Source organism: Aquila chrysaetos, chromosome 5 (assembly GCF_900496995.4).
Source record: "Aquila chrysaetos chrysaetos chromosome 5, bAquChr1.4, whole genome shotgun sequence".
Taxonomy (NCBI): Eukaryota; Metazoa; Chordata; class Aves; order Accipitriformes; family Accipitridae; genus Aquila; species Aquila chrysaetos.
This window is the reverse complement of record NC_044008.1, coordinates 40,731,186-40,742,995: the sequence shown is the minus strand read 5'-3', so window position 1 is coordinate 40,742,995 and position 11,810 is coordinate 40,731,186. Positions and strand designations below refer to the sequence as shown.

General features: G+C 40.9%; 1 protein-coding gene across 7 annotated transcripts in view; it reads right to left on the bottom strand.

The window, feature by feature from the left end:
- Positions 1-3,446: 3,446 nt before the first annotated feature.
- PEAK1 (pseudopodium enriched atypical kinase 1) overlaps positions 3,447-11,810 on the bottom strand; it is a 124,884-nt gene continuing 116,520 nt past the window's right edge. For all 7 annotated transcript variants that reach the window (XM_041123250.1, XM_030016348.2, XM_030016347.2 and 4 more), the window contains one exon: positions 3,447-10,886. In XM_041123250.1, coding sequence (XP_040979184.1) covers positions 9,729-10,886 — 1,158 coding nt within the window. In that variant the 3' untranslated portion in view covers positions 3,447-9,728. The remainder of the gene's footprint in view (positions 10,887-11,810) is intronic.

The following is an 11,810-nucleotide window of genomic DNA, read 5'->3' as shown; positions in this document are numbered from 1 at the left end:
CTGATGGGCTGGAGGTGAAATATGTTCTGACATTTCTACAGAATACTGATACTCTTACTCCTAGTCCTTCAGTTCAAGCCATATCACCTCAAAAACATACAAACAAAAAATGTCTTACTCACAGCAATGAAAAGAGTAGGACTGTGTGCTGAAGTTTCTATGGAAGGAGGTGTTGAAGCCTTCAAGGTGATGATACGCATGGGGAGAAATGCTTCATGCCACAGGGAGATGATTTGAGTGGTTCACTGCTGCAAAAGGATCAGTGATGGTGAAGCTTTGGGTCTGGGTTTTATGAAGCAGTGGATGGTATTAAAACATTTATTACTAATGCCATTAAAAAAATTTCTCATGTGGTATCCCAACATCATCCGACATCCTGTTGCTCCTTCTTGTTTGAACCCAAAGTACACCCTTGTGTCCTGTGATTGCAGCTTTAGCAGTAACTCCCGTACAAACACAGATATGTAAGCTGGAGTATTAATATGGCAGAGCATAAACCTTTTTTCCTGTAATATAAATGGAAAAAGTTTGAAAGGAGACTTTCTTCCCTGGGCAAGAGAAGCTGCATGACTGGCTTACAGGTTATGGGGTGTTCTTTTCTTTTGAAGGTTGAGGTAGTGGCTGTACATGAGCAGACTACTGGCCCATTTCCAACAGTAACTTGATTTAAATTTAGTGCCCATGTAGGAACCAGGAGAATTTTATTATCTTGATTTAATTCTCCGTTTTCTTTAGAAGTACATTTATGTCCTTTTGCACTTTGGAGAGGTGCAAAGTTAATAGCTTGCTTCTTACAGATAAACTGCAGGGATTTCATGTTTTTTAAGGTTAATCTTCTACTGTTCACTGCAGTTATTCTGGACCATTAAGACTCCAATGAAATCAAGCAAAACCTAGCATCTGACATTAGATCTGTAACTGCCCCCTGCCCTGCCGCAGATAGGTGCTGTCCCTGGGACTGTTCTGTCTCTAAATGCCAACATGGTGCTGTGGGCTCTCTCCCACCCCAGGGTGCCAAACCAGGTGCTTTGGGTGATGCCAGTGACACAGCACATCCCAGCACCTGTAAAATAATTTGTTGAACAGGGGCTACTGGCTGGTATCAAAAAGAACAGACATTGATAAATACCTTTGCAGTAAGCCTCCCCATTCCCATTCCCATTCCTTCTCCTTCTGGAGTATAACATGTAGTAGAGAACTCTGTGGCTTTACCTCAAATGACTGTCACTTACTTCCAGTGTCCACTTCTGTGCATGTCCTGACTCTGCCAGCTGCAACGTGACAAAAATAACACCTTAATGACAGGAAAACAATGGGGTGAGAGCAGGAGGTGCTAATAGGAAATGCACATTCGATAGCTACAATTTTGAGTTGTCTGACTTGGTACACGCGAATCTGCTTCAGTCTCCAAACTGCCCTCCCAGTGGCTCCCCCAGTGTCTGTTTGCCAGACAGTGACTTTTGTGCCTATTTGAAAGTGTTGAACTGATAGCAAGAAGCCTACCTCCATCTTCCAAGTGGATGGGCTAAGCACCAGGCTCTAGTGTTGCATCCTGAGATAGCAGCAGCAGTACCAAGTGAAGTGCAGTAGATCTGAAGGCCCAACATGGTGTTTTAATGCATATTTTTCTCTACAGAGCTATGAGTCTTAGCTCAGAATTGAAACTACAGCTTTTCTCTGCAGGATAGATTGTGGCAAATGTTCAACTTGAACAGTTTGTCTTGTGAGCTAGCTGCTTCTATCAGATTCTGGTTAAAACCACTGCTGGGTAAGGAGAATGTCGTGATTCATATATGGCAGCACAGAAGCTCACTGACTTGGGCAAAAGAAGCAGCCTGCAGGGCTCAAGCGATGCATGGAGATTTTCTAGAAAATAAAGGTTTATCATGTAGCTGAACGTAGATCCTTAGGGCCTGTTTACTGTAAGGTGAATTCCTGAGCTGGTGAAAAACCTGATACATTCTTGCATCAGCTGAAACTAGATGTCTGTTGCTTCGCTTGCCTTAATGTCTGGCACAAGGCGAAATGAGAATGCCAGACCGCGGCTGCTTAAGGACACCCACAAGAGAGTTTACACTGACATAACTAAATTAATTTCTAACAGATTTTTAGTTAAACTAGTATAATTATCATGTCTTGACATGGTTTCAGTCTATTTTTGCATCTCTTTTTCCCTCCAGAGCAGTGATTGCCACTGACAAATGGCATAATCTAACTGTTTAGCTAAGTCCACGGCACTTTGTTGAAGTGAACAGGGATTACTCTGGCAAAGCGAAAATATCTGTCAGGCATATTTACTGACACCTCTGGAGTCAGTTAGCTTTGTATTTTTAAAAAGGATGAGGACAATAGCTTAAACTGTTTTTGAAAGGCTTTGAAACAGTGTCCAAGGAATAAATATGAAAGGCCTGTAGTAGTTACACTTTAGACAAATTCTGATCACATTGAAATTGATGACATACCTGTGCAAAGCCACTGTAACTGTGGGAAGAGTAGAGCCCTCAGGGTGCTGCTTTTGGGTTTTTCGTTTGGTTTTTTTGCTTTGTTTTGTTTTAAAGAGTATTTGTGAGCAGTGTGATTGTCATGCAGAAGCACAGCATTGTTCTGATGTATACAGCGTCATCTGTTCTACGCTAATAAATTAGCATCTGCAGCCACCATTGCTGCCTATCAAATCTGGGTACGAAATTGAGCTGTTTGATCTCACTGCCACTGAAGTGTGCCTGCATGATCATGGAAGATGCATATTATCCCATCTGTTTTTCACAGACCCTCCATCAGGCTGTATGCTTCAAGGTAATGGATCAGACACAAAATGAATTCCACTGCAGACGACTGCCTTAGAGGCATCCTGCTTTGTCACAGCATATAAAAATTTGATTTAAGAGTCATTTTACTCCTTCACAGCAGGTCATCTAAGCCCTGTCCACACTAGGGAAACTGCTAACTTTGGCTCAGCTCCTTTAGTGATAACAGTTGCCCCAGTGTGGACATGAGGCTGTCTCTGTTTTCATTAATGCGTCAAGTCACTTCTCTCCAAGAAAGCCTTACAAGACACTGCTTCAATCAACAGCAGCTGCTTGTGGCCAGTTTATTTTTGGGCTGCCGCTGCCACTTGTCCAGATGGAGCCAAAATAGTGCCAGCCATCGTGAGATTTCTGGGGAGAACACCAGAGATGGGAGGTGGCACAGTGTCCCAAACACTGGCAATTCCTGCAGCTGGGATGCCCAGCCACTGTGGTGGCTTGGCTGGAGGTGCTGAGCATCAGTCTTGTCAACCGAGGCTTGTATCTGCCATGCCTGCACACTAGCTGCTGCTGCAAAGCAGCCAGCTATTCTTGCAGTAAAACCTTTTGCTGGACCTGTCACATGCATTTTCCTCAGAAATACACATTTTTGTCTAATTGCCTAGGAAGAGAGAAAAAATGAGACAACTGCAAGTTTGATTTTGAGTGTAATAAAACTAGTTTATTTACACAGTAACATGAATGCCACAGAGTACACAGCAAAGTACCACAGCAAACCAGAGTGTAACTGCCCCTGATCACAAAGGAAGGCTTGAAGTTTATATACTTATTTATATAAAAATGTGTAAATATCAATATGAAGCACCAGATAAAGCAATGCAACCAGGAATTCCAAATACAAATTACCTACAAGAATGGAGTTGAAAAAAAAAAAAAAAAAAATCCCTTATTCAAGGCATTTAAAGAAATCCCATTTATAAAAGTCCATCAATTTTGGAATCCCTAATTTAAAAATAAATTTCCCCCTTTTATTAAAAACAAGAACATCTTCTTAAATGCTCAGCATAATTAAGTTTTAAAAGAAAAAAACCCAAGGATTTCAACTGCAAAACCTTCTAATACCAACAAGCCAAAGGACAAAGAAACAGTTTTGAGTAATTTTTGAAGAGATGTTACTTATGAAATGACTATATTCAAATTTACACACTCTTAAATATATATTATATATACAATATATAATATATATATTTTCAAGCAAAAAGGGGCAAAGAATACTTTTGGGATACAAAAATTCATATACATACATATATATTAAAACATGCCCACACGCACTCATATATATATGTATGTATATATAGATATATGAACAAATATTTCCTCCATATAAAAAAAGTTCCAACCTCTTCTTAATCCCTGAAATCTTCCCCTTGGATTTATGGAAAAAAAAAGTCTTTATAGTCTGAAGTACAGACCAAATTCTCAAATTCTGTAGAGTGGTAAAATGCTTATGTACAGGTAAGTTGAGTACTTCATTTCTCACTGGCAACTTTGCTTGATCTGAAAGCATTCTGTGGTTTCCAACTAAATGCTGAGTGGAGCACCAATGCAAGGAGACTTACAGGAAATTATTTAAATTACATTCTACACCTATTCAAAATCACCATCCTTCTAATACTGCATCCAGGTGAATAATAAAATCCATACAAAAGTCTACTTAGAAATTCTCTGCAACACAGCAGTGGGAAAGACTTGCTCCTCCTTTTGGAGTTGAAGGTGCCCTAAAGAAATTTCTCCCCAGGATTTCTTCTGAAAAGTATTTCTTGTTTATTCTTCCCTTGAAGTGTTTGGAATCCAGATGATTATTTACAGAATATTTCCACAGGTGTATTTTTATAGAGGTATTTAAAATTCTATTCTGCACTACTTTGATGTTATCTTACTGCGTAACTAAATCATCATCACATCTCTCTTTACATGGACTGAAGGGCTGTGAGTGTGCTTTAGGTTTTACAGGAGTTTTAGCAGAACCAACACTACATTTGCAAAATCAGAGTAAAATAGGTGGCCTAGTCATGCAGGGAATAAAGGTCATGTACTTTTTCTACAGAGAAACAGCTTAATTCCTATTTGGGGAAAGGAAAGTGCATTAAAAGGTCTGATTCAGTTTCCATTGCATCCCTCAGAAAAGTTACAACTGATTTAAATAAACAGGACTATTTAATTTTTATTTACATATGAATTTAATTGCTATTACAAACAAAAAAAATTAATTTAGGTAGGGCATCTCAGCACAAGAATTAAGAAACAGATACATTTTATTTCAGCAGGAAATACTACTTTTACATGCTAAAGTTAAGGACCTACAGTGTGAAGCTGCTGAATAAATTCTCCAAGTAGCTGAACCCTAACAAACATGTGATTTATTTAAAGAATATATTTTTCTCTCTAGTATGTGGGAATTCCCATGTGTTAAAATGTCAAGATAATCCATTCATACCCTGTGGGTGCTGCCGGGATGTGTGGAGCATAAAAGATTTAAGGTGGAACACTTCTGTAAATGCTACATGCATTCTTGTCTATGGGCCAGCAGCATGATACCCTGGCTTGAGTTATTGATTTCATTGTATCTGAATATTGATGTGAGACCAGACTTCTACATTTGGACATTCCAGAGGCTCCAGAATAAAATTCTGGATTCCCTCATTCCTGAAAATTTGTAGGCAAGTTTTTACTAGTAGATTCTCTTTATATTCACCTGGTCATGCATATTGACTGGATCATATCTGAGGTTTGAAAGATAATTATTGAATAAGTAATTCCCATTTCAGAAATACAAACCAAAACCATTTTCCATAATATCTCAGGACTAGTTTTTTAGAACTCCTGTTTTAACAGAGGTCTGCATTTCACACCACAGAGTATGGTGTGCAGCACATCCACTACCTACAGCAGGAGCAGCACATCTTACCTTCACTGCTTCTTTCAGACTAATCAGATTCCTCATCTCCTAGAAGTTGTGTCTGCAGTAGATTGTCAAAGCAATAGGCTTCTTCTGATGCTGTGGTCAGTCTAGACCAATTGACTTGTTATCCACTATTATTCTCCCTGTGCAGATCCCAAATGTGAAAGCCCACAATTTTGTTACTTCAGGTTTGTGCTGTACTACAAGCAACTTAAAGGAACTTGTTCACATAAACTCCAAAACCAAATCTCATTGAATAGATAACTCAGTATCATACAAAGTACAGCATTTAATTTTGTGAAGTCTTTTGCATCTTAGTGTGGGCAGTATTATTTCTAGGGCTATTAGAATAAGATTTCAAACAACTGACCAGCTACATTTTAGTTTCTTGACAAGGCACTAAACATAGTGAATCCAATCACTGTGCTCTCTCTGTAACATTAGAGAGGTTTTTAATGGCTCTAATAGGATCAGAAACCACTCATCATAATTCTTCAAACAAGCATTTGATTTTTCCAGAAATTAGTTTCCACTGGAAAAATCTTTAGAGTTCATGTTAAAAATATTTGAATGACAGCTTTTATTAATAGAAAAATATATATTTACAGTCAATACTGTTATCTTAGATTTGCAGCTCTTCCTATTTCTTGAGCTCAACTGAAAGTGCGACATTGCTAAAAAATAATTCAAGATCTGTGCACATATTCAAGTAAGTTATAACATGCACAGCCAGGGGTTTTGTTCCTGTCATACACAGGATCCCAGTTACAAACAGAGCGGGTTTTTTTCCTTTTGCTTAGCAATTATGCTGTAGCATTCTTAGGATTTGTTTACAATCAGTTTAATGTATACATTCTTGTATATTTATGTGGCACAATCTGTTGCCGGGATGGAGAACCTCCAGAAACGCAGTTACAATCATCAGTTATGGGCATATCTGCAAAGTCAGCCTCAGGCTCCCCAAGGAATAGCTCAGGCCAGATTGTGTTCCGACTACTTTGACCATTCTTTCTTTTTTAAAGAAAAAAAACACACAACATTACAAATTGCTAAAGTTTACCCAGTGCTGCACAAGAAAGAGATTGGTAGTGAACATCTATCCATGCTTGATTATACTGCAGAGCTAAAATGAGTATTGGTTCATCACAAAAGATACAAACTGAAATTAGATAGCTAGAGATACAAAGGCTTCGGACCAGCTGCATTAAATATGTATGGTTGTAAAACATTCAAAATTCAACTTTGCATGTGCGTTTTGACATGAAAGTGACACTGAGAACATGTGTCCTTTAACACGGAAACACCTACCAGCTTCAAGAAATGAGCCCACTGCAACGGCAAGTGGTCCAAGAGTTGCTCATACGGCCTATATGAGTTAGGTGAGAAGTTATGTGCGCACATGCATTACAAAACAAACACAAAACCAGACCACAGTGAACAAGAAGCCCTACTTGTAGCTCAACACATTGTGACTAATAGCTAGTAGATAGTATGCAAGTGACTTGTCATGCTTGGTATATTTAAGCTATGAGAGCATTGCCCTCCTGTGTCCAGATAAAGCAGGGCTGCATTGAATGTGTGTGTGATTCTTTGTAAAGGTTTTTCTACGAGCTGCTCAGCAGCAATGTAGAAACTTTCTTTCCTGATGTAGTGGAAGTACCTCAACTACATACATTGCACTTGGGCTTTTAATGCACTGTCCTCGTTTTCTGCATCAACGCTGCCATCCTAACCTTTTTGCCAAAGAGAGAAAGAAAAAATATATATCACATTAAAATACATTATCCTTATCCTTGCCTGATCCTTCACTGATACAGGTGAATCAAACAAAAGAATAATAATCAGAAGTTTCAAAAAAAAAAATCTTTAGAAAGGTCACAAAGACAGTCTATACTACGGCACAATCGATGTAGGCTTCCACACACTATTCAGCTTAGCTCTGATAGATGCCAGAGAAGAATAATACAGACATTTCAACCCCTCCAAATGTATGGTGTGGATCCAGAGCTAGTTTTGCTGACTTTAAGCCTGCAGGACTGTTTGTTCAGTTTCCGTGCATCTGGTCCAAGCATGCATATGCTGTATAAAGTGGCTATTTGTTTCAAGGCTGAAGTGAATTGATTCCTCACAGTTTTAGCAATTAAAATGAAACATCAATCCATAAAAAGAACACATAGATATATGTGCATTTATGTGCCAGGAAAGTAAAGGAAGGGGCTGCAGATCTAGCATCAGGTAAAGGCTGGTGTGTAAAGTGAACACTGTAACGTACAGCTTTAAAAAATACATACAAGAATTGCACATAGATCCATAGGAGAGAAGCACAGGCTCATAACTAGGGCTGTCTGATTTCCATCACCCGGGTCAGAATATTCAGTATCACATTTTCCCCTGCATCCAGATCAATTCTTCAGAGCGATTCAGGAAACAATTCAGAGCCTAGCAATACTGAGCAAAGATACCGTCTGTACAACTGCAGAGGTTCCATACGAAACGGCCGTTAGGTCAGGGAAGGAAGTCAGCAGCGGCCTCTAAAAGTGAAAAAGCTCCTTCAGGTTGAGTTTTTAAAAATTCTGTCTCTTTAATCCTAATTCCTGCTCTAGTCCAAAACTCTGTCTGCAATGCTCTTTGAGCTATTCTGACAACATTCCATGTTTGAGGTGTTGTCTATAGCAACATTGGAAAACACTAGTTACAACAGACAAGAGATACACAGCCAAACACCGCTGTGGGAAAAATGGATCACAGTACTGTTAGTTGTGGCTGCCAAACTTAACAGCTCCCTCAATAATTAAACAACAGTGTTTTTGCCCCCTTGTTTTTACCCTTCAGAGAACTGTTGTCTGCAGCAAAAGTGTCTCCATGTGGCCTGTTAGCTACACACAAGACAAGCTCTAAACATTTCTATCTCCTGCCAACATACCAGCAGAGCCAATTTCAGTCCCACTTTGCAATATGGCACAAGTGACAAGAGCAGACCAAAATAAAACCGAAGAGGTGGCTGTTATTTTCATCCCCGATTCATAGCAGTGATTGTCAGAGAAGGTTATGTACATCCTATCCATTTCAAGTCAGGCTTTAGTACCTTTTGCGATGGAAGGGGAATTTCAATTGCCTACCATGTGTTGTATTGTTCTTGTATAAACGTGGTTATAGCTACAGTACATCAGCAGTCCAGACTGGTGAATGTCATGTAGGAAATGGGATAGACAAAGCGTGCATATTCTGCTTTTTAATGCAGAGGTCTTAAGCTAAGGGTAATGGTCTGATTAAGGCAGCATTGTTGAAATCAGAGATCCGTGGTTAGAAAGGATATGGGCAGGCAGTGAGTCAGAGGCAGAGAAGGAGGGAAGAGGCCTGAACACAGATGCTTACTGCCCGCTGACAGTTGCCACAGTCAGCAGGACAACCACATCTGGGCAGGAAAAAAAGAAGGCATGAAGTGTAAGAGAAAGATCAGAATCTGACTGGTTGAGACCAAAGGAAGGAGGAGTCCAGCCCGCTTCAGCGGGGACTGACTAAGCTGAGAGATAATTTTGCACGGTATGTGGAATAGATGCAAATGAGTGTTTTGTGGCATGGTGGATCATTCATCTCACACTTACAACTAATCCGTCTCCGCTTACGGTCACTGCTTTTCACCAACCAATGCTACATACGGAAATGACAGAAAGTACCCAGAAGAGGAGGGCAATTTGTTTACTGCAGCGCTAGGAATAGTGGTATCAAAGTTTGCTCTCCTTTTCAGCCAGATATTAATCAAGTTACATACTGTCTGATCCAAATGCAGTCATGTATATATAATCAATCCCTAACAGGCCTGGCAAAAACGTAAAGTTTCTGTCATTTTGGGTATATGATGCATTTTCTCCAATTAGAACCTGTTTGCTCAGAGTTGCTGGCTTTGATATCTAGGCTATTTTTTAACACTTGTACAAAGTGTGAGCCCTAGGGCAGGCTGAAGTGAGGGCTGGGGTGGAGGTGGGGGGTGCTTCATGAAAAGCAACAGGCTCTGCAAACTAGTGCTGCTGCATGATTCTCACAATGCGATGAAGTGAGTCTATAGTGGCAAAAGCCAGATATTGACAACAAAGCCAGTCTTCTAGAATAACTCCGCAGTCCCTGTCCAAAGATTTCTCTGCAAACTTGATCATCAGCAGCGTCCTTTTTATATCCAGCCAGTTCTGAAGTACAGCATCTCTCCGCGAGGGGTTGGAAGATGTACTTAGAGCATGGAACAAGTCCTCACGTGGACCCCAAAGCAAACACTGAAGGATTCCCTTGGCTTCTGATATCAAGATCCTCTCTGAAGGGTTGGGATTCAGCAGGCAGCTGGCAAGCTGTTGAAGCCCTTGAGAGTAGAGGGAACGGCAGGGAATCTTGGGGAGATCAGCACGAGTGTACTCCTTCTCCTTCAGCTCTGGATTCTCATCAAAGGGATTGGGTAAGTGCAGCATTTCATAGATGAGGATGCCAGTCTGGAACTCATCACACTTTTTGTACTGCGTTGCAGTGATGATTTCTGGAGCCAGGCGGGACTGATCCCGTAGGACCTCAGGATCCACCATATGACTCTTCTGCTTGGCCTGGGAGAAATTGCTCACTATTAATCTGGCTGGGCAAGCAGTGTTGGGACTGGGTTCCATGGACTCAGAGATCAGAGGGCTGCCTCCTGGTCTGGAATGAACCAGCAGCAGGTTCTCTAACCGCAGATCACAGTGTGTGATATGATAGGGTTTCAGGTGCTCCAGGCCCAAACACAGCTGTAAAAGGAGTAGACAGACCTGCCTCTCATATAAATCTGGGCTTTTTGCATGGCGGGGCGCAGATTCTCGCACAAAGTCGGCCACTGTTAAGTATGGGACCTCCCGCGTGATGACCACAACACGGCTGCGTGGCTTGCTGATGGTCCCCTGGTTGCTTGAGCTGTCTTTCTGTGAAGCCTCTGTATTGGAAGGAGCGTCTCTGTTCTTTTGCTCTGGCTCTTTCTCTACTTCTTCCCGCTCTTCTTCTTCCACCTCTGGTGCATCGGCATCCTCCCATGGAAGGAGACGAACTGGCACTTCAGCAAGGAAATGGCCACAGTCCTGTTGGATGTTAAAGTTGATAGCTAGACTTTGCCGGATAGATAGGCTGTGATAATACTGCTGGGATTCCTTAGCTTTGCTCTTACAAATCTGGGGGAAGAAAATAAACAGAACAGACATAACGTAACTCTTAAATTTGTAAATTCTATATCCTTTTTTTGTTTGTTAATATGTACTTTGTTGATGACTATCCACAGTCTAGCCCTAAACACAAGCACTGAAAAATTTTTTACTGAATGGACCTTGGCAGACTATTTTAAGGCACATGAACAGTTTCCATTGGACAGTAAGCAACTGCAGACTGATATGTGCAGGCAGTTCTCCCTGTGCATATATTATTGTCGTGGTTTAACCCCAGCCAGCAGCTAAGCACCACGCAGCCGCTCACTCACTTCCCCCCACCCAGTGGGATGGGGGAGAAAATCGGGAAAAGAAGTAAAGCTCGTGGGTTGAGATAAGAACGGTTTAATAGAACAGAAAAGAAGAAACTAATAATGATAATTATAACACTAATAAAATGACAACAGCAATAAGAAAAGGATTGGAATATACAAATGATGCACAGTGCAATTGCTCACCACCTGCCCATCGACACCCAGTTAGTCCCTGAGCGGCGATCCCCCCACCCCCACTCCCCCCAGTTTATATTATATACTAGATGTGACATCACACGGTATGGAATACCCCGTTGGCCAGTTTGGGTCAGCTACCCTGGCTGTGTGCCCTCCCAACTTCTTGTGTCCCTCCAGCCTTCTTGCTGGCTGGGCATCAGAAGCTGAAAAATCCTTGACTTGAGACTAAACACTACTTAGCAACAACTGAAAACATCAGTGTTATCAACATTCTTCTCATACCTAGCTCAAAAACATAGCACTGTACTAGCTACTAGGAAGACAATTAACTCTATCCCAGCTGAAACCAGGACAGTTATTCAATGGAAGATACGGTTCAGGCAGGTTGCGCTTTTAGTCAGAATAGCAGCTGATATACGGTAAATGCACAGCGAAGCTTACT